General features: G+C 43.9%; 1 protein-coding gene across 7 annotated transcripts in view; it reads left to right on the top strand.

Annotated features, from left to right (window-relative positions):
• Positions 1-27867, top strand: part of LOC138491311 (outer mitochondrial transmembrane helix translocase-like) — a 444827-nt gene that overhangs the window by 39447 nt on the left and 377513 nt on the right. For 4 of the 7 annotated variants that reach the window (XM_069617755.1, XM_069617757.1, XM_069617754.1 and 1 more), the window contains exon 2: positions 25519-25731. The exons of 1 other annotated variant lie outside the window; for it this stretch is intronic. In XM_069617755.1, coding sequence (XP_069473856.1) covers positions 25558-25731 — 174 coding nt within the window. In that variant the 5' untranslated portion in view covers positions 25519-25557. Of the gene's footprint in view, positions 1-19936; positions 20005-20498; positions 20523-25518; positions 25732-27867 lie in introns of those variants that run through there. 2 more of the 7 variants (XM_069617756.1, XM_069617758.1) reach the window with 2 other exon arrangements.

Here is a 27867-nt window from a genome sequence, read left to right as displayed (position 1 = left end):
CGCATTGTCCCCTGTGGATCTGCGTGCATGAGCACCGCCCCCAGGCCCACCGGGCTGGCGTCCACCACTGTTTCCGATTCCCTGTCCGGATTGAAATACGCCATGGTCTCCTGACCCGACAAGGCGTTCTTGATATCGGCGAACGCCCTCTGTTCTTTCGCCGTCCAGGCCCACGCCACGTCATTCCTTGTCAGGGCCCTCAGCGGCTCCGATAGGGACGCTAGATCGCGAATAAATCATTCACAATAGTTTACCATGCCGAGGAAACTCGGTATCTCGGCTGGTGACTCTGGCGGGGCTGCCTCACGAATGTCTCTTACTTTCTCTGGGTCCGGCGAGATGCCTCCTGTGTAGAAGACCAACCCGAAGAATTCTATTCAGTCCTTCAAAAACTCACACTTTTTCCGATGCAGAGGTAGCCCCAAGCTTTTGAGTCTCAAGTGCCCGCTCCAGATGCTTCAGGTGTTCCGCCTCTGACTGTGCGAACACCAGAATGCCATCGGACATATTGATCACGCCTTTTAGTCCTGCCAGGGCCCCCCAGATGGCGTTCTGCAAAACCGCCGCCACCGGCGAGACTCCGAAGCGGAGCTTCTTAAACTGGTACAGCCCCTCGCGAGTCGTGAAAGTGGCGATATATCTCGACTCAGGGTGAAGTTCCAGTTGATTGTAGCCAGACCTCAGGTCCAGCTTGGAGAAAACTTTCGTTTCCTGCAGCTCGCCGACGATGTCATCCAGCGTGGGCGTGAGGTGGCGCTCCCTCTTGATGGCAATGTTGGGCAGTCTCATGTCCACGCAGATGCGGACGGCACCTGGCTGTTTGGGTGCAACAACAATTGGGGAGACCCACGGGGTCGGGCCCTCAACCCTCTCAATAATCTCCAAGTCAACAAGCGACTGAAGTTCCTTCTCCACCTGTGCCCTCAGGTGGAAGGGTATCCTATGGTGTTTGAGGGCTGTCGGTCTCACCGACCCATCAATGTGGAGCCTGATGGGGTCCCCCTTCAGTTTTCTGACTCCTTGAAAGATGCTGTCGAAACGCTGCAGGAGGCGGTCAATGTCCGTGTGATAGACAGCCAGTGTGAAATGTACAATGTCAAGGGCTTCGGAAGCAGCAAAGCTCAATAGAGAGTGTGGGCTCACGCTTGTCACAAAAAATCTCGCCTTGATTTTGTTTGGCCCTTGTGACACCGGCGCCATGAACACCCCTTGAATAGGTAGCGGCGTGTCTCCACCGAAAGAATATATCCGGCCCTTGGACTGTCAGCTTGGGAGGGCCTGGGAGAGCCTCATAGTGCTCTGCTGCCAGCATGCAGACTGGCGCACCTGTGTCTATCAGGACGGGAGTAGGCACCTCCCCAATGTGCACGTTGGTTGCCTGTAACCTCTGGAGCAGGCAGCAATGCTAGAGATGAAGATTATTTCTTCCTCCTCGGCTATGTCCAAATCCTGCATGCCTTGCTCAATCGACGACACACCCCTCACTCTCCGGGCATTGCTCCCGCCAACTCTCGCTGGCCCTCTTGACGCCGTCACAGGGGTGGAGGCCCTGCACACCCTTGCATAGTGTCCTGGCGTGCCCCACTGGCCACAGACCCTCGTCTTCGCCGGGCAATCTCCCACTTGCGGCAGGTCATACCCACAATATGGGCATGACTGCGGAATACCAGCCGCAGAGGGACTGTCCATCCTCCTGGGTGTCCATCGCCTGGGGCAGCACGGCCGATGGCAAACGCGTCTTCGCCCTTCTCAGGGTGCATAGCAGCATCCATTTTCGCCTCTCTGGACTCTGCCAACTCAAAAGTTCTTCCTGTGTCGAGGATCTGTTGCAGCGTCAAGCCCAGCTCCCGTAGCACCTGCCTTCTCAGCTTCCCCGAGCTACACCCTTGCAGCAGCTGGTTTCGCACCCTTTCCTCCTCATTTATCCACCTGCAGGTACTTGCAAGGTGTCTCAGCCATGCGCAGAACTGGTCCAGTGACTCTTCCCCTTGCTCCTTTTCCGCACACATAACAAATCTGTTGCGTCGACATTCGCCAGGGGGAGAAAATGATCTTGGAGGGCCTGTTTCACAGCATCGTACGTGACCACTTGAAGATTGAGAGAGTCATAGATCCTGTGGACCTCTGTGCCCGCAGAGTACACCATGGTGGCAACTTTGGCATCATCATCCATCTCCCCTGCTGCCCTGAAAAACATTTCCAACTTCTTAACCCATAGAAGCCACTTCGGCCCCAGCTTGGATGGTGGACCAGTGGTGTCAAATTCGGGCATAGGAGCAAGGGTGCTGTGCATTCTGCGTGGAACTGGCGCAGGGGCTTCCTCTACTTCTCCCTCCTCACCCATGATGGCAACTGGGAATGGGTACTCACAGTCAGGTAGTCCCTGGACACAAACACTTGCAATCCTGCCTCAGGATTGATATTCAGGCACCCCGCCAATCGATGGTGATGCAGATGGGCCCACAGCAATGGATGGTGACACTTTCAGCTGTCTCCACTGGCTTCCAGGGTGTTGTCCTCCTTTTTCTTTGTTTTTTGATCCACGGCCCCTTAGGTGAAAAGGGCCATGGAGTGTCCAAAAATTGTTCCTTTAAGAAAAAGGATCGCAGCCGGCACACGAGTACACTCCTGGGCCGCAACCGCTGCGATCCGCGATGCAGACAAGATGGCCGCCGGCCATGTGCGTATGTTCGTGACGGCACGGAGAAAGCACTTTCTCCGATTCACTCGGAGCAATGATCTCTCTCTCCGCTGCCGCCGCTCCTCGTTGCCAGTGTTGTGAGGTGAGGGACCTTCTGGTCCCCCCCGCCGGCAGTCACACGTGCATACACACACTCGCACTAAGGACCTACACGGGACGCGTGTTGCCTGCTCAGGTCCCAGCGGCAACTGGCTACTGGGACCGTCTTTATTTAACTTGCGCATGTGCGAGCCTCGTTATGGGCCGCGCATGCGCATACTGCGTAATCCCTACGCAACACTCTGGGGATCCCAAAATGGGTAAAGAAAAAATCGTATCCCTTGCGCGAGAGCCACACTGGGCATCAGGAAATAAAAGCTGGCGTAAAGGACCCTCTTGTGTGGACATGCGAGGGTCCCTTTACTCTGAAAAGAAAATAAACTGTTGGGAGCGCGTGTGACGTGCCGGGTACACAACGGTAAAATCGTTAAATAGGGTTAGAAGCGCTTTGCTCCGCGCCCTTAAATCACGGCTGCCATGGCTCTCAAAGCACTCCCCTTAAAGGTAGGGGAGCACCATGAGCATTGCCACCCCCCAGGTGCCCATCCATCACTGCAGCTGGCCCGGGCACATTAATTCTACAGTGCTCCCCACAGCAGCGGAGCACTCAATGTTTCCAGCCTCCTGGGCTGAATTAAAAAAAATTCCCCCCTTCTGCACCTCCCATTAACAGGTGGCCTAATGAGACCTGGGCCACACGTTGAAGACATGGCCCAGGTGTGATAAAATGCTGTGGGGCTCCCACGCTGCCTCCAGTGATGGGCTGCCTCTGACACACGCAGCCGAGCCATATAAAAAACGTTGGGGTCCCCACACACTATGCTGTTGCCTGCTGCTGTCGTCTGCCACAGCACTCCTCACAGGAGAGGGCAGAGTGAGAAGAACATTGCGAAGAAGCCGCAGCAAATGACCTTGAGGCAACCCTGGCCAGGCTGTCTCTGAAGTGAGGTGTATATAGTTTTTATACAGTGCACTGTAAGGACATTGTATATACTTTTTTAAAGATTATTTTGCATTTTTGATATTTAAAAGGACCCTTTTAATATTTTTTAGATACGCAGCTGCTAGGTTTCATTTAAGTTGTGTGTGTATATAGCGTATTGTCTTGTGCTTTTTCCTTTTTAATATAAAAACTCTCAAAACCCTGCTGGTGTACCGGAAGGGTATAAGTGAACATCTGATAACTAAAGAGAACCGTACGCTAGCATTCCGCCTTTCCTTTTGTGTGCCAGTTACTTTAACCATGTGCATTTTTGCTTTAGGTGTATCTGGGAATCCTGGACCAATCTTCTAATTGTTCCCTACCTTTCTCACCTTCCCAGTGCGGCTCACTGGGGTGATCGCAAACCCAGGAGAGCGGGTTTTGGAGACAGATAACAGGCGGGTACAGTTATAAGTTATAATATATGTATCGTGTGCCCGCCTACACCTCTCTACCAATAAGGTGCGTAACACGATTACCCTGCTACATTTCATCAAGGCACTGCTGAGATCAACTTTGGTGTGTCTATACGCTCCTCATCCTTCCGTCTTACCTATATACTTACCTTTTTTTTTATCAACTTTATTTTAATTTTCAAATAAGTACCAACAATCCCAATGACGTCACCCCTCACCCCCCAAACATGCTAACAATGTATACGGTGTGAACAATATCAATGAATAAGTAGCCTGGATCGCACCTTTCTCAGTTCAGCTTGTGTAATTAAATAACAGAAATGCTACGCAAAAGTCTCGGTTTAAAGTACATTTGCTCTCTGTCCATTGTGTAGTCATGCAGCGGCATCCAAATGTCCAAATATTTTGTGTAGGAGCCGTGGGCTAAGGCGGAAGTCTTTTCCATGGCCATAACCCCCCATAATCTCACCCACCATATAGCGGTCATCGGTCCTTGTCTGTTCTTCCAGTTATGAGCCAAAGTTATTCTAGCCGCGTTTAACATGTGGGTGATAAGGTGAGCTTTTGGACCCGATTTAGGATAGCTTCCTTCGACCGCTTCCCCCCAATAGGATCACCAAAGGGTCAAAGGGCAGTTGTGTCCCAGTGATCTCCTTGATGTGGCTGAGGATTTCCTTCCAATATGTTTTGGCCAGCGGACAAGTCCACCACATATGTATGAAGTCACCTGGTTGCCCACAGTTCCTCCAGCAGGTTATGGGGTAATCCGGATTGATGGTGTGCAAACGTGCAGGTGTCATGTACCATCGTAAGCACATTTTGTATGCTGCTTCTTTGATGGAGGTGCACTTGGAGCATTTCGCGGTTCTTTGCCAAATTTGATACCAGGTGTCGCTAGAGATCGGTTTCCCCACGTCCGCCTCCCACCGTTGCATATAAAGGAGCACTTCTTCAGGGTCTAATGTTCCCATTAGGTTGTACAATCTCGGCACGCCTTATACCTACCTTTTTCTTCCTGGGGTAGTGTACAGTTTTCTAGTGTAAGTTTCTATTTTCTCTTTAAATTAGTTATAAGTTTTGGATAGGGATTTGTATATAGCATCATAATCATAGTTTGATTTTACCTGAGCATGGCCGCTATGTCCACCTGAGACCCTTCTCTGTGTAGACTCCAACCCTGAGGGGGGCGGGGGGGGAAGAAGAATACCAACATTGGGCGGACCAGACCAACCAGATGATACACGACTGGAGAGCTACAGACCCGGAGAAGAGGCGTTGCGTTATTGAGTCTGCATGGTCCTGCATTGAGTCATCCAGGTGCTCCGTGCCACGCATCGAGACCCCACATCGAAGGACATCATGTACATGCTGGATGGAGTATTTGGAGCCACTTAGTCTGGTGCAGAGCTGATGGTGAAGTACTATTCCACCCGCTTCTCAGAATATCTGGTGAAGACCGAGCCGATTCTTCAGCTGGCATTGCAATGGAAGAGGATTGAGCCGAACAGCCTGAACCTGGTCAGGCTGCAACAGGTCATGTGCAGAGGCAAAATGCTGCCGCTGTTACTTCTGCAGCGACGACTTCGAGAACGGACCCAGACACCACCACCCATGTCTCCAGATGAGCATCGTAACGGGCCTTTTTACGCATTAAAATCTTGGAAATATGACAACTTTATTATTTTCCTGCGTACATTTACGCACGGGTTTAGAGCAGAAGGAAGTGCAGAGGTCAAGTTACTTGACAGAAATTAGAACTCTTGTTTTGATTTTTTGAGGATAGCACAGGGGCAACACGCTGGTCTTGGAAGCAAGACCACGCAGAGCAACAGAGGTTCGAATCCCAGATCCATGCTTTGAAACCGAACTCTGGTACGGTATTCGGCAGGTTTTAAAAAAAATTATAAAATTAAATAAATAAAATGGATGTAATTGCAAGCCTTGGAGAAAAGCCTCTGAGACAGAAATTCTTTTCTCTGAAGCCTTTCATACAGAAACCGCACACAGTGATATGAGGAATGGTTTAACTCTTTTCAGCTTCTGGTTTGTTTTGTGCGTAGATGCAATGGAGAAAACAGAAGCTTTGTGCATATTTATTTTCCTAGCATTTTAGGATCATGTAATTAATAAGATGGAAAACTGAGTTACAATTGCGAACTGTTTTGTTTCTATTGGGTCCTATTCATTTTCACGTTGTGACGTGTGTTGTATGCCTGTTGCATACTTTTTACACTCTTGAGGAGGCAAAAAATGTTTACACTTATAATTTCAATGTACACTCGAATTATAAAACGAGTATGCAAGGTCTGGTTTACACCCATTCAACCTCAACTTGCAGTCAATGGGGTTTATTACTATAAATGGTCAGTGGTAGCAGAGTCCTTGCTCAAGGGTGAGGGATTGTAATTGCACTAAAGACGGGTGTTACAGCCTCTTTCAAATCTTAAATACTACAATTAAAACCTCCAAAACCTGACTCTCCAGGAAGTTCAAAAAAACTAATGGGCCTAGAGCACACCTATTTTTGATGCAATACATGACTCAAGATAATTAGTGGGGTGCGGGGGAGAACATCAACCCTGACATTGGGTTGTATCTAACAATGCGAAAAACAGCAGGTGTCCACAAACTTCCTCTCCAGGAAGTGCAAGCACTGCTCAAAAAACGAATAAAAAGGAGTTTCATTTGTAAGTAGAAACTCAGCCAAACCTGTCCCTGTAGTGATAATCCAGACAGGTATTTAACTTTTTTAGGTAGCGCTTCATGCATCATTCGTCCAACTTCTAGGCACTGTGACTATTATACCTCAGTCAATAGACAGTTTACCAACCTCTGAAGGACGTTTGCTGGTCAGATAGCTCAGCCCGTTGAGCGCTTGCTGTTGCTATCTATGTTTTATCTGCAGTTTGCTGGTTCGAATCCCGGCAAGGCAAACTCAGCCTTTTATCCTTCTGAGGTCGATAAATGCGTACCAACTTCGGATGGGTGATAATTGTATGTAAATATGTTCTGTGCACAGCGCTTTGCCAAAAGGGCTATATAAATGACAAATCATTAACTCTGTCCAACCAAAATTTGACCATGAGGTTAGGTATAGAATTTAGAAGAGTCCCTGCATTGTTGGATCTTAACAACACTGGCATACCATTAGGTAGCAGTAGTTCCAGGAAATGAAGAATTTCATTAAACATCAAAAGACAGTTCTATTGAACCTCAAAACACACAATACAATTCATGTTTGCTTTAATGTATAATTGGCAAGGTTTTCTGCGTTTTAAAAATTAAAGTATAGTCTGAAGAGATCAAATGGTCAAACCGTAGGGAAATAATAAAAGGCGTATTGAGTCACTATCATCCTGTTTTAGATTAACATCCCCTTCTGCAACATGTTTTAGGAAGTGAACCAGCTGTAGAGTAGCTGGGAATTGGTATAGAATAATTTCGTTTTCTAAGGCTGAATTCCTTCGAATTATGGTTTACTGAATTCTTACTATGCAAAGCTTTTCTGATTTGAGTTAGCCTAGGTATTTTGTCTAGTTGCTATCAAAGTTATGTTAGTTCTATCTTTGGGGATCGTGCACTGCTGAGGCAATTAACTGTTCCTGTTCTATGTGGGTGGTTCAACAACTGCTGTATCGGTGATGCACATGCTGTGCATGTTTGTGACAGTAATTGAACTGCTGAGGCCTATGAAGTGTAGCTTGCACTGCTATGGCCCTTCATTTACCTCTTCAGTGTTGCAGTGCTTGCACTGCTCCATCCCATGCAGTTCCTTCTCTATGCAAGTGACACTTCTGTTATGGCCCACAATGTATATGTTCCAAGTGTGATACTCTTGCATTGTTGAGACGCACAATGTTCCTGTTCTTTGTGAGGAAAGCATTATCTACTGAGATCCATGTAACTCCTTTTTGGTATTAGGAGTGGAGTGTGCACTACCAAGGCTATGTTACACCTGTTGTATTTGAGAGGAGTTTCTACAACAGCGCTGCGATGCCCAAGGGCTGCTTGTGTGCTATACAAATGTAAAAAATAAATAAAATAAAAATAAATACTGCGCAGACACGGTCCTAATCTGTTCTCTATGTGGGAATCTTCTACCCCTGCTTTACACCTTGCACTGATTTCCGCCTGTTCTACATGATAAAAGTTTTCATTGGGGTTGCCCTGATTTGCTTTTGTGTTGTGTTGGGGAAGCCTGCACGGTTTCAACTTGAGCTGTCCTGCTTTGTGTGAGCGAAGAGTTAAAAAGCTTATACTGCTGTTGTAGCCTTTCTTTATATACAAGGGAAACTCTGTTTTAGTGTTCATCTGTTACATTTGTGAACGGGGGTTTGTGTCACGACACCATGTGAGAAACCTGCCTTTCTGTCACAATGCAGAAAGCTGCCGCATTGTAATGATTTCCATACAGTTTTTGTACATGTCACTGGATGTTGCATACGTTTTACTCTCTTGCAAAGGAGAAAGCCAATTTTTACTCTCTTGAAATCACATTTACTTTCAAAGTTTAAAAATAGGGTGTCAAATACTCCCACCTTAAAATCTTATCTGCAGCACTGCCACCACCCTTTGATGAACTGGTCTGACGATTGCGTACTCTGAAAGGCGAGATAGAGGACACAGTGTACAGTTTACCAAGTCCATTGGTGTCTCTGTACACTGCCCTAGAGTATGACCTGAGACATCAAGTGGAGGAGTTGCGCCAAACCATCCAGGTGATGCAGCTGCAGAGGGTACCGGCTGTAGGAATGGATGTTAGATTAGAATGTCTGCGCTGCAGCCTGACTGTGCTCCGATTGGCTCCATTGTACAGTAGACCAACCAACCCACCCAGAAGCCGGCAGACTAACGCCGGTCCCCCCTACCAAAGGCCCCACTGCTAAGACTCATGTCTGTGCCTGTCCGGGCCGAGGAGGGTACTGGAGGGCCGTATCCCTGTTCGAAATATGCTCTGTCCTCCTGATTAATTCCTTCTCCCAAGCTCATGGGTTCCTAGACTATTTTTGCTCCTGCAGACTTGAAGTGAGTTTGGCTGACCTCCACCACTTTCTCTCCTAATGTCCTTCTCATTTCTTTGCTGCAATTTAACATTCATCTTCCACTTGTGCACTTGTGACTCCTAAGTAAATTGGACTTGGGTGTGTTTGCTTTCCATCTGTGAACCTCCTGCATTTCATTGTTTTGTGCCTCTGTTTTAAAAATCTTATTTAGTTGTGTGATCCTAGTGCTCCCTGACTTGCTACCCTAGCATGTAATCATGGCGGGACCCACATCAAGTCTGATTAAATGAACAGGCATGACAAGCCTTGCAAAGCCACATAACCCTCACGGTCATCACATCTGGGTTTCACACCCCTGTGCTCCACCTACTCATAAACCCCCTGACCAGACCTCCAGGGGTTATTGGACACTCTAGCTACATCTTCTTACTACCACCACCCCAGAAACATGACCTAAACCTGCAGCTCAGTGGAACCTCTTTTCCTCTGGGACTTTAACCAGCTGTTGAGGTTACTTGGTACCTGTATGTATAGCACATACAATTAATTAAATGACAATATCTTACAAATACCAGCCAGTTGACTTTTTTTTGTTTGTTTTGACTGAAAGTTGGTGAAGTCAATTTAGGCAAAATATCACTACCTTGTACTAGGGACTTTCAGATTTTTGTAAGGATACACAGTACTTGAATTTTCTATTTCCTTCTTGTAGAGCATTCATCCAATCAGGTTTTTGTGTGACCGCTGCGCCTCATGCAAGTTCAGTGGTGCATTAGAAAATTGGCAGTCATTCAGTTAACGCCACTATTTTAGCGGTACTTAAATTACCTCCACTTTTTTACCCCACCGCTGAATTATAGGGCTCGTCTTGAAGTGGAGAATTTACCTCCAGCAAATTGTTTTAGATTAATTCTACATTCTCAAGCCATTAATCAGCTTATTTGAATCGGGCAAAACTACCACCTTCTGTAAATCCGGCAAGCCACGATGGAGTTTTATGAACTCCAAAAATAGGGAATTACACATCTTTCAGCCACCTTGCAGTCCTGCTGTAAATTTCCGGGACTAAGTAGCTTTAACAATAATTGGGTTGGGCGGTAATTCTGCAAAATTAATTGCTGCCAAACCCGGTAGTGGTGCTCAATGACCTTTTTTCACAGCTACTATCATCCACATGTTTTGGCAATCAAGTCACTTTTTCAAGTGTCCTGAAAGAGAGCAAAAAGCCTAATGTTACCCCTTAGACAAATATTACAAGTGTGTATCTAATTACACCCTAATGTGTAAACCTAAAGCTAAGTACTCCTATATGTACTTAACCAGCACTTCAGTGCAATGCAGGAAAACTGTACATTACAAAGTTTCCCCTGCCTTAAATCTTGTTACTGAGCCCAGTCAATTGTTTACCACCTGGACCAAATGGGCAGAGAAAACGGACTCTGCTGCTAGCCCTGCTAGTGATTGTAGGTCTGTATGTTCACCACATCTATTTGAACTGGCACAACTTTCCCAGATAGGGAAGCACCCTTATGTCAAATATTTATAAATAAATGTGCCAATCAGTAATGTCATGCTATTCCCTCAGATTTTTGGTTTTGTAAAAACCAAATCCAACATGTTTCACTCTTTTTAAATTGACATTGTTGATCATCCCTGTAGATTCCATGAAATCGTCTATATCACTCTACATAGATATATTGTGATTCATGCCATTAAAATGTACTTTTTTGTATTTATCTGTATTTGTCTATTATGTTGCGTTCGCCGAACCGCTTTACACAGTTAGATGAAAAATATGGTACTACAATAATGAAGAACGTGAAATAACAGATGCAAAAGAGGTAGAGAGCGTTAGGTGTCAGATAGAAAAGATGGTCTTTTAAACGGGTGCAAAAGATGTGATAGGAGGGTGAAGAACAGATAGAAAGCGGGGGAGAATCCCAATACTTGGTGCTAAAAGGGAGAATGAATAAAAGCGAGAGAAAGTGCATGAGGGTTTGGGAATGATAGAACTGGAAACAAGAGGGCGGGTAGAAGAAACCAGGGATGAAAGATGAGGAGCAAGGCCATGAAGACATTGAATGATAATAGAGATTCCAAGGGTAAGATGAAAGCAGATCTTGGAGAGGATGAGATACAGGAGTCGGGGCGCAGAAGAAAAAGAAGGCAGATAACAGAACTATAGATAGACTATAGGGGCATTAGATGAGAGGCAGGGAGACCAATCAGAACAGCTGAGTATTAGTCCATACAGGAGAAGATAAGGCAGGAAATAAGAAGTGTGGCGGCATGGAAAAAAGAGGAAAGGTTGGGCATGACAAAGATTGAAAAGATGAAAGCGTCAGTTACGTGCTGTAAGGGAGATGTGTGAGGAAAAAAAGTGGAGTGAAAGATGTCTCCAAAGTTAAGGGCAGAGCTAAAAAAAATTAAATGGGCAGAAAGGAGAGAGATGGAAAGGAGAAAGTGGGGAAGAAGAGGAGGGAGGAAAAAGAGGATATCCGTGTTAGAAGGGTTAAGATGAAGAAAGTGGGAGGACATTCAGAACTGACCACCAATAAGACAGGAGGTTACTTTAGATCAGTGGTATTTATTTATATTTATTTAAATTCTTAATAACGCACCAAAATCGCCCGAAGGCCTCACAGCATATGAAAACCTTTTTATGTCGAGACCCCTTCGTTCTTTCATATGCCTCCTAGCAAGTCTCACAAGCATGCTTACCTTGTGGGCATTTTTGCATTGGGTGATGCATACAACATTGAGCGATTTGCAGTTGTATGTTCCTTTTATCTGTATTGTTTGATTCTGTGGGTTAGCAATGGCAGATTCGGCCAGATCTGTAGTCCCGTTTTTAATCTTCTAACATTGCATGGGTATGTTTGAGGCTATATTTGCTCTCAATGTGGTTGAAATGCACTTGTGGTCAGGGACTGCGCTAGATTTCTTGGTTCCTTGTATGCAATTGAGGAAGTTTCTTCGAAAATGTCTCTCTGCTGAATATTGGTTGTAGGTTTTTATCAATTGTGTTGCTACTGAACTATAGATGGGTAGTAAGGGCATTTGTTCTATCTTTCCATTGTCTTATATTGTAGCAGGCTGTCTGAGTATTTCCAAAGCACAGTCAAAATTCCCTGACCGTTTGTCTGGCTAAGTGGCCCTTTTTGCAATAAGAATCTATGGATTGTGGTGAGCTAATTGATCCTTGTCTTCCTATTGGCACATATGCATGGGTACCAGATGGTGTGGCGGTAGATAATAAACAGTTTTGACTCACTTGGATGGAACATGACCTGTGCAGGTATTTGTTCCCTTGCATGGGTTTCTTGTAAACAGCCATACCACCAAACAGAGATGTTGGTATCCTGGAAGCAGGTTCTGTGGTGAACGTCATGGTTTAAGCCATTTTATGATTCATAGAATTGCTTAAGGGAATCGCCAGGTTTTCTCCAGATCAAGAAAATTCAACAATTTCTATGATTGTAATTGTGAGTGCTTCCTATACTGAGGTGTCTTTTGTGCCCATGCCCGGTCTGTTTTTTTTGTAGGATGCATCTCTGATTGGGAGGTCTATCTTGCTGCTTGCTTTCTGTGAGAATTTCCAGCATGCAGTTATTTGATCTTCTAGCGGAATGTTGGATTGAGGTGATATCTAATGTGGCCAGGAGTACATGAAGTGGTACATATTGTACCACTTGAATCTTCCTGAGGATGTGTTCCCCGAACAGATGTGTGTCTGGTCTGTCCTCCCATGAAACCCCTTGATGGATTAAATTTATCCAGATAAGGATTTGGTCCATATGTTTGCTCAAGAGATAATCGGTCCAGAATTTCAAGTTTGCTGATCTTTAGGACAATATAGAATGACCAAGAGGTTGAATTGTATGGTATGTGATGTTGGAGATGTTCCTCAATACTGCTTGACATCTCCTTGATGATTTGTTTGAGTTTTTTTTTGTACTCCGTGGTGGGGTCATCACTAGGTTCCTGGTTATAATTTGTGTCAAGAAGTTATCTTTTTGTCTCCCTTTTTGTATTTCTTTATATCCATGACCACCACAGTACCACCTTTTGTCAGCTGTTTTTATTATGGTGTCCTTGTTTGTTTTGTGGGTTCTTGTTATGAATTGTTTTCAGTGAATACCATTATTTATGTTCCTGTTGCTACACGTTCATTACCGTAGTCCTCTGACTCACCAGTTTGTATGGATCTTTAAACTTCTAAACAAAAGACTTTGGGGGTCATTATAACTTTGCCGGCCGGGGCAAAGGTCCAGTGAGAGTGCTGGTATTTCCGTGAGTAGCACTTTTCCCGGACCACCAAATTACAAGTTTGTCGGTGGGGGGTTCACTGAATTACCTCCAGCCAAGAGTTGGAGGTAAATCGGGCACCCACTGGCAAAAAATAACAGTATTTCCGGCACTGGTATTACCGGCGCCGAAATACCAGCAATCCCCTCCATGGAATGGGGTTTTACCACCCTTTCTGCTGCCTGTAATATACTGATAATACTGGGATATCGGGCGGTAGAAACGGTAGGTCAGTTTGCCGGTATCCCACTGGAATTGCTGGCAGGATACCAGTAAACTTAAAATGTCCCCTTTTAGCTCGCTTTGTTTAAAGGAAAAGCAAAAGTTATTTCTAGAAAATGGATCGGACGAATGTTAAATGTACTAAATTCAGACACATACTTTTTTATAGCTCTGATTATCAACCTAAACATGCCATATATCCCAGAAAGGGGATTCGTATGGGAAATGGTATTAATTTTTTTCACATTCAATCTATTGTATTTATAAAAGATATATAGGCAACAATCCAATCGATCAGTCCTCACAATCAGTGTAATGTATTCAATATCAAGGGCAGTCCTGGTTACCTCCAATTGATCCATCATGGGCGATTTGGTCCATGATGGGCATATGTGGCTGGTTTGCAAATCGCAATTAGTTGAAATGGGGCAGTTCTTTCCATGGTGTGCATTATAAGTAAAGCTACATTCCATAACTCATCAACTTATTCATCTTAGTACACTCAAAGTTAGTGCTGACTGGGACAACATGCACGAACATACTCCGAGCAGTTTCTTGATATGTGTTATCAAATATATGCATGCTTGCATCCAGTATCAACGGCTTGTGTGTCCACAATGTGGATTGGGAAAATCTATCATAGTCGCTGTTGTGTGACCACCATTTTGGTTTTGGACAGTTCATCTTGAACACCTAAATCCGCCAATCCTTTACAAAATATTATCTTTGGATGACTTAGCAATGATAATTCAGCATGTGCACAGTGATCATTACTCTAAGATTCAGCTAAAATTCTGCCCAGGGGTCAAGATAGCCCTTGAACCCCAAAGGAGTGACTGATGTTGCAGCTGTTTTATCCTCACATCCAAATACAAGGGCTGCTTGAATCATTATATATGCTTCAATGTTATAGATATTTTAATTTTAGGACAAGTGTTGTGAAAAATGAAATGATCACAATGCCCAGTGTGCATTACGTACTTAGTGAATCAACCATATACCTCTTTAATCACAGTAATATTTGTCAGCTATAAAGATCTGTGCTCATATTCCCAAAATGTTCTTCGATATTTTGTTAAACAGGTTGGACTCATCACTGGTGCTATTTGTCTCGTTCCCTTTCTCATTGGGAACTTTCAAAAGAGTACAAGAGAAAGCCAGACTCCCAATCTTTGAATGCTAACCTATCAGAAAAATATTTTATATGGTTATTCTAGGTTTTAATAATGTGCTTTGGTCGGGAAGATAAGTGTAACATTCTTATTACTACTACAATATATACTGGAAGTAATCCTTAGAAATAAGCATTTTAAAAAGGACAAATTAACGTGTTCGCACAATTGCATAATTCCTTTTTAGTAATAGATGCTTTTGCAAAACAGCCGTCTGCCGTTCCCTCCTCCCTCTGACCCCCTAATCCTTTTTTTTTTTTTTTTTTTTTCTTGTGGTCAGGCATATGTGAACAACAACTTGGGCGGCTTTAGCAACCACACACATCTGACACATAGAAAGAGACCAATACGAAAAGTGTGAGAGAAGGAAAGAGAGAGAGGGAGAAATGCAGACAGACAGAGATAGTGACAGGGGGAAGAGAGGGAGAGAGTGGGGGCAGAGAGATAGAGAAAGAAGGATCAAGAGTGTGCTAAATTGGCATACCATACTCTGTGTACAGCAAATAGTAAATAACGTTCTTTGATTTAGAAATACAAGAATATCTGTTTAGTGTATAAGGAGTCTGTGATATGCGAATAACACACTTCAAATAAAAGCCAGGGGACAATGTTACAGTTTGTTACTACATCTACTAGGTTCTAAAGAACTATCCGGGAGAAACGTGGAGGATGACCTAACCGTGCCTTCTAAATTGCCTGCTGGTGAAATTCAGTTTTTTCTAACATAAAAAACAGAAATGTTAGGCAATGTTTAGTGTTGTTTTAACAGTAAGCATTTATCCTTTATGAATGATCTGAGGGATAATTAGACTCTCATGCCTCGATCTTTACCAAGCTTGATTAAAGAGAGGCATATGATCTGCTCAGAATGAACAATAGGACCAAGTCCAAGGCCATGGCATATAGCTCGTTTAGCATTATAAATATTGGTTGATGCCATAGGTCTTTGCATCTCCATCAATTATTTAGCGGTTCTTGGATGCAATTATTTTCCCGAAATGGAAAACATCTGGCTTTTTAACTGTTTAGAAGACATTTTGATGTTCTCCGGGATGTCTTATTGAAATCAAGTTATCATGTGAAACGGAAAGTGTGAATTTGAACAGCCTTCATTAGAATATATTGGATACATCCTTCCCTTCAATGGACTGGCAACATATTCCAAGAAGGATATGATATGGCATTTATAACGCGCCTTTACATAAGTGTCTCAAGGTGCGGCGCGGCAATGCAAGGGAGGCGAAACAGATGGAGGACAAAAAAAAACGATTACTAGGCATATTGACCTTGAGATCGCGCAAGTGCCAGGGTGCGGGGAGGGGAGAAGTGCCAGGGGAGGGGGGTGGGAGGATGGACAAGTGCAGGACAAGGACTAAACACGACAAGCAAATAGTGCAGCCAACAAGTGGCAAGTGTGAGCGTTAGAAGTGCACCCAACAGGTGGTTAATAAGTGCAGGACAGTGGACTGTAGGGTTACAGATACAGACCACAAGTGCAGGGGGTGCCAGGAGGCAGTGTGGGTATGCAGCTGGACGGGCAGTTACCTGGGCTCGAATTCAAAGGGTAGCAAAGTGACCAGTGCATGTATCAAATTATAACTAAAGGGGTATACCTGCAATTCGGTCCCTGGACCTTCAGGTAAAGTACATGAAATTAAAGCAAGACATGAACCAGTGGATCGGGTTGACACATAGATTATTCAGTAATTATAAATTTTAATCAATAGACACATGACAAAATAATTGTATGTATAGTTTAAAATAATTAATTAATTCCATCAACATACCTTTCATGTCTCAAACATTCAATCATAATCCCATACTTGCTCATTCGCACATTCCTATATAAAACCAATTTGGCATCCAATACATTGTGTATTCATAATACTACACAGAATTTCCTTCAGTTGTAACAATTGTTAATGACCCAGTCCATAGTATCGGGTGTCGTATCTGATCTGGTTTTTATTTTTCCAGATTGTTCAGAGAATCGTCGACACGTGTTTCGGTCACAAAGACCTTCTTCAGGACATAGGGCAAGAAGTAATAGATCTGCCCTTTTTGGAAACGTATAGGTCAATTTTCAATCTAAAAAAACATAAAAACCATCAGGATATAATGTCATCCCTATTTCTTCAGTATCGGTGACTAGTAATGTTACATGTGTACTTCTAATCCATAAACACATGAAGACCTACTCACCCCCACGTTTCAACTCTAGGGATAGCGGGTAGGACGTCGGAATCAATCCTCCACTGGAATCTATAACCATATAAAGATCCTGTGGACCAACGGAGAAAGATCTAAATTCTCGGTTTTTCATCAGTAGTAGACGAAAACAAAATCAAAATATCTAGATCTACTTATATTTCATGATATGTATATATTAAAAAGTGTCTGCACTCGCAGTCTCCATTTGTTAGTGCGGTATAATATTTTCTTAGGGTGTCATTAAATATTAGCAGACGACCACAGGCTCCACCATCTGCAAGAACAAAAGCTACAGATGTATCCATTCATTCCTACACTAAAGTTATATTAGAGCCGTGCAAATGCACCGTACAAGTAAACTCACCCACACAATAATCCTGTATGGATCCTTCAGATGTTAGTTCGTTGTCTCCGGCTTTAATTGTGTACAACAGCCGATGGTCACTTCTTACAATACCTAAAGGAGTATAAAAATGGGGATTCCTTAATAAAGGGCTCTGCCTCCTCATAAATGCCCCATGTATTACATAGTCATCGCGTCCTGATAACACCTCTACGCAGTTGTGACAATTGTGTCGTATTAATACTGGAATAAGGGTGCAGCTACACCCATCATGTCATATCTGTTAGTACGTGTCCCGCAATTAATACCGCTAAGTTTATAGGTGGTACATGCTGATATAGTCCTCCTAGAATGCTAGAGTATACATACCCCATGCTTTCCTCTGACTTGATACGCACTCGTACAATGTTCAGAGAAATAGCTGTGTACTAATGATGTGATAATTCTATGAGACAACAACACTCCTCCCCGCATGCGCTTCAATATCTACTTGCATGCTTTTCGTGAGAAAACATAAACCATTTCTGAAAAGCTCACCAGTGTTTGTTCGTATACTCCGTGAGAACCTCGTCAACAATAGTTTTCATCCTTCCAGCATACGTCCGAGTTTACTGTATGGTCAGTTCTTACGTATTAGGAGGAACTGTTTGGAGAAAGTGGAATTCAAAATTCATGCTGAACAGCTTAAAGAGAGGCTTGTGAATAGGGGTTACCCAAAAAGACTGGTGAAAGATCAAATGAAAAGAGCAGAACATACTAATCGTGATACATGCCTGACCACTCGAGAGAAACACAAGAATGAGCGCCTAGTATGTGTGACGACATTTAATCCAATAAATGGAGATGTAAAGAGGATTATAAACAAATGGAATGTGGTCAAACAGCCAGGGTCATTAATACAGAAACCAATGTTTGCATTCAAACAAAACCAAAATCTGAGACAGAGATTGGTACATACCTACAGAGAGCCTATGAAGGAACAATCTATCAATAATCAGTGGGGATTGCCCCTCATTTTGGGGCATTATATATGTGAAAAATGTGTGGCTTGTCCACTCACCGAGACTAAACATGAATTCCATTACAGCAAAAGAGTGTGGAAAATGAATCATCACACGAACTGTCTTACAAAAAATGTTATCTATGTTATCAGTTGTCCTTGCCAACTCCTTTATGTGTGTAAAACCACACGGGAGGTCAGGCAACGCATATCAGAACATAGTTGTATAAGGAATAAAGTGGCAGATAAACTGCTCGTTGAGCATTTTGTGAAACTGCAACATAAAGACAGTGATTTAAGATGGTTTGTCCTCCAACACATCAAAAATATGAGAGGTGGTGATATAGGTACAACATTGCACCGTATCGAACAACGATGGATCCACACTCTGGACACAGTCCGGAATGGGCTGAATGTCTCAGCGCAATGGAACACCATCATTACGAAAATTTTTAATTAATATAGATGTAATTTTGTACTCTAGTGAGTTATGTAGTTATATCTAGAATATAGCATCTGTCTAAAAAATCGAGCAAGGAAGTGAAAGATCCTGAAAACTGTATATCTGGAAATGAACAACACTGACTAACAACCATTGTGTATATATACATATACATTCTGTGCACAATATCCCATCATGAAGTGCCAGGATGTATTTTGAAAAATTGCGGAATTGGTTAATGAAAACAGGGGCCTCGGTATAATTTTTTTTTTTTTTTGCATATGTGATTAATGGGTATTAATTTCCATTAATGGTGTGGTTCAAGAAAATGGGATTCTGGTTTATTTTGTGCGTCCATGGTTGAAATGTTATGCACTTAACAAAAATCTATGCAATGGGCCTACAATTCACGTGAGACTAATAGAAATAAAATCGGCCACACTAAACTGGCATTATGAAATAATGTGTTAGTGACCTGGTCCCTATGCTGAGGGAGTCCAATTAATTTTATGTGTGGTCGTTCAATTACTCAGGCGTTTTCTACTTCCCTTGCCTGTTATTGGGTCGCTGTGTGTTTTTTGGTCCCTTTTTTGTGTTCTGTTTGAACACAATTGAAGACATAGGGCCTCATTACACGGTAGGCGGTAAGGGTTTACCGGTACCGGTATTTTACCAGTACCGGTAAATCCTTATCGCCTTACTACGAGGTCCCTTTGCGGGTTGGGGAATTTAACGCCTGCTTTTTGCAGGCGTTAAAAACCAACCCGCAAAGGGACCAGTGGAGCTAATTACGGTACCGCAATTTGCGGTACCGTAATTAGCGCCTTCCCCATTCCCATAGAGCCCTATGGGGCAAAAATGGGAATGGGGAAGAGCAATGGTGGAAGGGGGAATTACCGCCCCGCCAACCTTGGAATGGGGCGGTAATTCCCCTTTCCTCCAAGGCGGTACCGGTAAATTACCGGCATGAACCATGGCGCTAATAGCGCCATGGTTTACCGCCTACCGTGTAATGAGGCCCATTGTCTGTCTTCGGTGTCTAGTGAAAATGATGGGGATATAAACGAAGTCCTTTGTTTATTTCCCTGTCTCGGCAGAAATGGCGTGCCGGCGGAATATTTGGGGGTGTTGACGAGGTTCTCAAGGAGTATACGAACAAACATCGGTGAGTTTTTCAGAAATGCTTTATGTTGTTTTCTCACGAAAAGCATGCGAGTAGATTATTCAAGCGCATGCAGGGAGCAGTGTTGTTGTCTCATAAAGAATTATCACATCATTAGTACACGGCTATTTCTCTGAACATTGTACGAGTGCGTAGCGAGTCAGAGATGAGCACGGGGTATGTATACTCTAGCGTTCTAGGAGGATTATATCAGCATGTACCACCTATATACTTTACGGTGCTAATTGCTGGACACGTACTAACAGATATGCCATGATGGGTGTAGCTGCACCCTTATTCCATTATTAATACAACACTATTGTCACAACTGCGTAGAGGTGTTATCAGGACTCTGACTATGTAACATATGGGGCATTTATGAGGAGGCGGAGCCCTTTTATTAAGGAATCCCCATTTTTATACTGCTTTAGGTATTCTAAGAAGTGACAATCGGCTGTTGTACACAATTACAGCCGGAGACAACGAATTAACATCTGAAGGATCCATACAGGATTGTGTGGGTGAGTTTACTTGTATGGTGCATTTGCACGGCTCTAATCTAACTTTAGTATAGGAATGAATGGATACATGTGTGGATACATGTGTATCTTTTGTTCTTGCAGATGGTGGAGCCTGTGGTCGTCTGCTAAAATTTAAGGAAACCCTAAGAAAATATTATACCGCACTAACAAGTGGAGACTCTGAGTGCAGACACTTTTTAATACATACATATTATGAAATCTAAGTAGATCTATATATTTTGATTTTGTCTACTACTGATGAAAAACAGAGAATTTTGATCTTTCTCTGTTGGTCCACAGGATCTTTATATGGTTATAGATTCCAGTGGAGGATTGATTCCGACGTCCTACCCGCTATCCCTAGAGTTGAAACGTGGGGATGAGTAGGTCTTGGATTAGAAGTACACATGTAACATTACTAATCACCGATACTGAAGAAATGGGGATGACACTATATCCTGATGGTTTTTATGTTTTTTTCAGATTGAAAATTGGCCTATACGTTTCCAGAAAAGGGCGGATCTATTACTTCTTGCCCTACGTCCTGAAAAAGGTCTTTGTGACTAAAACACTTGTCGACGATTCTGTGAACAATCTGGAAAAATTAAAACCAGATGAGATACGACACCTGATACTATGGACTGGGTCATTAACAATTGTTACAACTTGAAGCCAACCTTACAGGAAGAATACCTCTGAGGAGGTGCAGCTGGTAGTTTGACTTCTTAGAGACGTCAGAGATGTGAGGAGGGAAGGAGAGTGTGGAGTCAAATATGACCCTGAGGCTCTTAGACTCATTGGTGGGAGCAGGAAGAGGGCCCAGAGTGAGCGGCCAGAAAGTGACAGGAAAGAAAGGTGCTGGAGAGCCGATGAGGAGGATCTCTGTCTTACTGGCATTAAGGCAGAGATCCTTGGCGGCACACTACTCCTGGATTGCGGACAGACAATCTGGGATGAGAGAGGGAGAAGAGGTGGCTGAGGGGAGCCTGAAAGTGAACGTCATCCGCATAGCACTGAAAGTTGGAGCAGAGAGCCGCTATGTGGTGGGCGAGAGGTGCCAGGTATTGGTTGAATAGCCAGGGAGAAAGATTGGATCCCTCGGGAACACGACAGGTAGAGGGAGAGATAGAGGCAGGGCCCTCTTAAGCACTTTTGGGGCCCTGGGCACGGACATCTTTGGGGCCCCCCTCCACCAAAGCAATTAAGTGATCAAGAATATCTACCGCGCTCCCCCCCCCACTGCCACAATCACAACCCATAGGTTAATATGCTGCCTCACAGCATTAAAAATAAGGATATTTACTCCCTTTAAGTCCCCTTACCATTTGAAGGCCAACGTTCTCAGTCTACGAAGAGGTTACTTCTGTTCTAGCATAGATACAGGAGGCTTTTTATCAAGATCATCCAGGAAGGTATGCAGCCAGTAGTATTGATTCAGGACTGTATGTAAAAGTTACATGTAACCCAGAATAGACGGAGAACTCACATTTGCTGCCTCACAGAATGCAAACATGCTCAAGCATGGATAGAGGAGACCAATTGTTAGGAAGGAGAAAGCTACACATATGATGGCATGGATAGTGGATGCAGATTAGAAGCTACCACGAAGGTGTCTGTATCTAGACAGAATGAGATTACAAGTGGGACATGGTTTACAAATAGTGTTGCCATTAGAGATCAAAAGACTAAAGTGCCTGTGGTGTGCAATATATCAATGCTCACTATTCTAGTGGAAGCAACACTATATAGCCAGTGAAACCATGAAAGAGCCTGCTTTGAAGATCATACCCTGAGAAGGAAATCTCTCTGTAGGGCCGCCAATTTAGAAAGGTCTAGGGACAGGCAATTTCGAGAGGCTAGGCAATACAATGGAATTGGTGCCAACTCAGCAATTTCTCCATTTGAACACTTTTATTACCAGTTCTTACCATGAACTAAAATAATCTCATTTTATAAAACTGACTTGGAAAGTACACCAATCACATTACCAAACATGACAATCTTTAAAAACAAAATATTATAGAATGGTTTAACACAGAATGAGTCTAGCTTAATTCTCTCAATCATCAAAAGAAGTATATAAGTACCAGCATACCAATCAGTGTGATTTAACAGATTTAATCTAGGTTGGTCTTCTTGTGAAATTGCCATTTATAAATGTGCAGAAAAAGCTGTCACTTTAAAAAAGAAATGCAAAGCGTTTTTGTGTCAAAGGAGCAGACTTTAAAATATGCTTGCCCGAGTCCTACACCATCTGGTCCGCTTCCTTCGGTCTACCACCCCTTCCACTCAAATGGCCTACATAAGAAGAAAGATCAAGTAATGGGCTAAATGATGCCACCAGCATGGGAGGACGCAAACCTTACAGAAGACAGTACAGTAATGTACAACATATTCGATGATTTGACCAGAATCACTGTATGGTCTGCTGGCAAAGCCAGGATACAAGCATGAATGCTTTGGTTCCAAATTTGGATACTTATTCATCTCTGGGACTAACAGTTTATGCTCACTGTTGGAGGTGATTACCTAGGTTTTACAACACCCCATCGGAACAAACCAATTTCTAGACCTTCATCATAAGGATGACATGTTTGTTTTTATAGCAACCCCTATCTGGTGCAGATAGATTGCTGATAATAGCACCTGTTGTGCTGCAAGACCAAGTACATATGCAGGCAGGTTTATAAACTTCAGACACAGGAAAGGCTCAGCCAACCTTACAGGAATGTGCTATTCTAATCTTGCATAGGAACACACATCTCTGCAATGAGTGCTTAACACACTGAGCTAACATCTGAACCATTGTGGCGCTCAATTTACCAACATGCATTTCAAAATTGGCCATTGCACATGATCAACATAATACCCAATATACCACAATGAACACAGAAAGAATTACATGATGAATTGATCAAGGCAGAATATACTTGCCAACATACAGGCAATAGGTTTAGAGCCCCAGCGCCATCCCATACAATATCCTGATGTGTGCTTTTTAAGTCTGGTGAACAAAGGAATCTTTCTTCTTTAGATCAGGCAGCCTTTTGGGGCCCCCTCCAAGGTGGGGGCCTGGGCAAGTGCCCCTTTTGCCCTCCCATAAAAACGTCCCTGGATAGAGGAGAGAAGGGACCCAAGTTGGACCTGGGAGGGTCGGTCAGAGAGAAAGGAGGTCAGCCAGGCCAGGGCCCGATCAGTGATACAGAGGTTATAACGGAGCCGGTTGAGCAGGATGGCTTCGTTGACGGTATCAAAAGCAGAAGGGAGATCGAGTAGGATGAGGACAGAGGTGTGGTTAGTATCAAGGTTTGAGAGCAGGTCTTCACAGATGTTCAGGAGAGCAGTTTCCGTGCTTCTGGCCGCTCTAAAGCCAGACTGATGGTCATGGAGAGAAAACTAACAGATTTGGTGTGAAGGTTAAGCTGGGAGATGGCCAGCTTTTCCAAGAGTTTGCCCAGAAAAGGAGTAATGAAGATCGGGCTATAATTAGCCGGACAAGAGGGGTTGGCTGAGGGTTTCTTAAGAAGAGGGTACACAAGAGAGTGCTTCAGGGGGGAAGGTAAGGTTCCAAGGGCAAAAGAGTGGTTGCAAAAGTTGGCCAAGACTGGAGCTAGGGTATCAATGTGGCCCTTGATGGTTTTGGATGACAGAGAAGAACCTCTTTTGACAAGACTTTCATAGATCAGACTTGTCTCTCAACCTAGTCGGTGGTGAACTAAGGAAAGTAAGAGAAGGTTTGCAAAGTTTTGAAATGATTAATCGTTAAACTGTAGGACACCTGAGACTGGGTGCTAAACTCAAAGTAAAAGGGCTCAGTTGTCAGTGGGCCCCTCCAACCATGGCAGTCCCAAAATTAAATACCCGGTCCCTCCGAGGTTCTCGGGACTTCCAGGCCTTGAGTTTAACTCTACTGTCCTTGCAAAATCCTTCTGTCTGAGGGGTTTCTCTTCACTCTTGTTGGCAAGTCTGTTTGTTGTCAAGTTGATGATTACTGTGCTGTGCTTCAGTTTAGATTAGACAAAATTAAGGAATTCTCTACTGATGAAAAAATAAATACCCTTTTTATAGCAAATATGCAATTCATGCAGTACAGATCAGACGACATTAGCCAGACAAAATTAGCCAGACAAAGTGTGTAATTCACTGGGCCTGCTTCCTATTACACTGCCTCCGACTCCTGGGGGAGCATAGCCAATGCCAAGGATTGCACAGTGAATGCCAGAGATAGCCCACGACACCTTCAGTGGCCCCCAAATGCCAGTCGGGGAGCTAGATCACAAATGTTATAGGAAGTACTCAAGGGTACGTCACAAATGGAACAGGCACAACATTAAGCGCATCAGTGCAAGCATCACTCGCACAAAACTAGAATGCCACATGTTAGTATTCGTATCATACACAGGCCAGATGCAATGAATGAACTGAAGTGAATGCTTCCCCAACACCTAGAACATACATAACATGCTGCAGGACTCTGGTCTCGCTCACTCTCTCGCTCACTCTCTCGCTCACTCTCTCTCTCGCTCACTCTCTCTCTCGCTCACTCTCTCTCGCTCACTCTCTCTCTCGCTCACTCTCTCTCTCGCTCACTCTCTCTCTCGCTCACTCTCTCTCTCGCTCTTTCTCTCTCTCGCTCTCTCTCTCTCTCGCTCTCTCTCTCTCCTTCTTTCTCACTCTCCTTCTTTCTCTCTCTCTCTCTTTCTCCTTCTTTCTCTCTCTTTCTCCTTCTTTCTCTCTCGCTCTCTAACACTTCCCTCATGCACACACAAGACCTATTACACAGATAGCAGCAGAGCAATCTTTGCTCCCGCACAGAAGGGATAGAGCACTGGTAGGTAACCACAGGTACAGCCTGGACACTAGCAAACCAAGATTTCACCCACATAAACCAGGTACACCAAGACAAGTGGCAATGGAAGCTTCCAGCAAATCACATGCATAACCGGCATAGCACTAGGTGTTGTAAGCATCTTACAATAATCTTTTTTTGTTCCAGTTCTTGGATCCTTGACCCTGACTGGGTGGTGTGGAAATCATGCTGCTGAGAGGGACCCCACAAGACCTCCTTCTCCGGCCTTTGACTCGTAGCCAGGCCTTGGGTTTGCTGCTCCGTCTGACAATCTTTGGAACTGTTACCTACTTCAGCATTAAATGGGTCTGTGATGCTCTGGACCCCACACGGGAGGAAAGACAGCGCCTGAGGAAGAAGGTATGGAGCCTCTAGCAGAGGACATGGAAGCAACCCTGGGAGCAGAAGGGGGGCATAGGCACATGCTTGTAGAGAAGTGTGTGAGGACTGAGGGAACAAGACACAACCAGGCCTTAGACCTGCTTGTTTAATTTCCCATTGTCTTTATACCCCATGGGCCTCTTCCTTCCATGTCAGCCTTTCATTAATCTCCTCTCCCTCTTTCTTATCCCATTGCTTATATTTTGAGGAGGTTCCGACTCATGGCAGGTATTATCCAAAAGAATTTAAACTTTACTCACTATTGTGCTGCCTGGAACGTTTCCTTATCTTCCTTCTTGCTGGCCACAAGAAGGAGACTCCCCAATATCCCTCTGGTTAGTTTTGGCTATTAGGTGGCGCTGAAAATGCTAGCTTTAAGGCACACTATTGTCAGTAAAATAGCTTTAAAATAAGAGCTTCAAATAGGAGCTGTGAATGAAGGTCTGTAACGCTTTTCAATGGAGATGACATATGACGATGTAGACTGTTGGTGTTGTGTCCACCCATTAAACGCCAATTTCTTAGTCAAATCTATATGAATTTTCATCCATTCCCACCCATCCCCACCCAAAACCACACCCCTTTTGCACTCTTTCCCAGCAGTTGTATTTTGTGCTGAATTTAGCAGCTATTTTTACTTCAAAATGGTGGATGCTATGTGTTAAGTTTTCTAAAAAGTTATTTTATTTTTTAGTTTCATTAAAAAATATATACTAGTGCTCTTAATGTAATATGTTTATTTTGTTTGTATTAAAAATAAACTGCTTACTGTTATAGATATGTTTTGTTCCAAAATGTCTATGAAAATGTCAGTTTACTTACTTATGGGTGTTGGTTTAGTGTTTTTGGATGTAAGCAGTACCTGATTGAATGTGCAGTATGTTAGTGATGTCAGTATGATGTGAATGGGTGTAGAGCAGGGCTCGAATTAAGATTGGGTAAGCAGGAGCTAAACGCAGCTCCTCGATATCCAGCATTAACAAGTGACCAGGAGCTACCACTGGATGACGCGGAGCTAGTGCATAGCGTTCCACAAATCTCACCTCCACATAAAACTCAAACTTATCATTTTGTCCATAATGTATGACCCCTTATGGTTTAAATGTCGTACAGATTTGTCCTAATGCTTATTTATATATTGTCCAAATGTATAGAGTGAAAATGTATAGAGTGAAATTCACATAAGTATGTTTGTTCAGAGCCAAAAGTAGCTCCTGGTAACTTAGTGTCAAGGAAACCATGCACTTCTAGGCTACAAGCAGGAGCTAAATAGCTCCCAGCACCCCTCAATTTCCAACCCTGTACAGTATGTGCTTGTTTCCACAAGGTAGCCATTTTCTTAGCTCGTTTCTCTTTATTTGTCGACATACTTTTAAGCCCATTAACAAAAACATCTGAAGACTGGACGCCGTATACCCTCTTGCCTAGGGGAAACGCAGTCCTCATTTATGCTCCTAGACTTCCAAATGTCCAGTCCTTTAATCTGAACCAGCATTGGGCCAGCTGTCTGACCATAATGCCAGAGCATGACATAGAAGCATCAGGAAATGGGCCGCAGTGTCTGGCGCTGAACGCCTTCTACCTGTTGATGCACTGGCTGCTGGTGCTGTTCTCTCTGTGGCTGCTCCTGCCGAGTCTTGGCCACATCAGGGCTCCAAGAGCCAGATGTGGATCACAGCCTCTGCCGCCCACTGCACACCCCCCCCACGCATCCCAATACTGACTTCCTGCCACCTACCCAGTTGTACTGTCTGTGCAGAGTGCGACCACTCACTCTAGCATTAAACTGATTATGCCGCCACCATGGCATTGACCTGTCTGTCAATGCCAAAACCTGGATCGGGGCAATACTCGCTTGCCCTGATCAAGTTTTCCACATAATCTTCTTATTTTTCTAATGAGCGTTCTAACTTTCAAGCATGACCCCTCCCCTGCTGATGTCACTCACTGCCACATTACAATGACTACATCCCTTTAATAATATCCATCCTGATAACGACCATCCTGCGTAATTACCCTCCTCCTCCCTCCGGTATCGTTTTCCTGTTCCCTCACTTCTCCTTCCTGCCCTCCATTTGAGCCAAGCAGCTGGAAACGGTGCTCGCGTGCTTAACA

Source organism: Ambystoma mexicanum, chromosome 10, assembly GCF_040938575.1.
Source record: "Ambystoma mexicanum isolate Mex_15411 chromosome 10, UKY_AmexF1_1, whole genome shotgun sequence".
Lineage (NCBI taxonomy): Eukaryota > Metazoa > Chordata > Amphibia > Caudata > Ambystomatidae > Ambystoma > Ambystoma mexicanum.
Note: the sequence above shows the minus strand (reverse complement) of the source record. Positions and strands in the feature narration are given on the sequence as shown.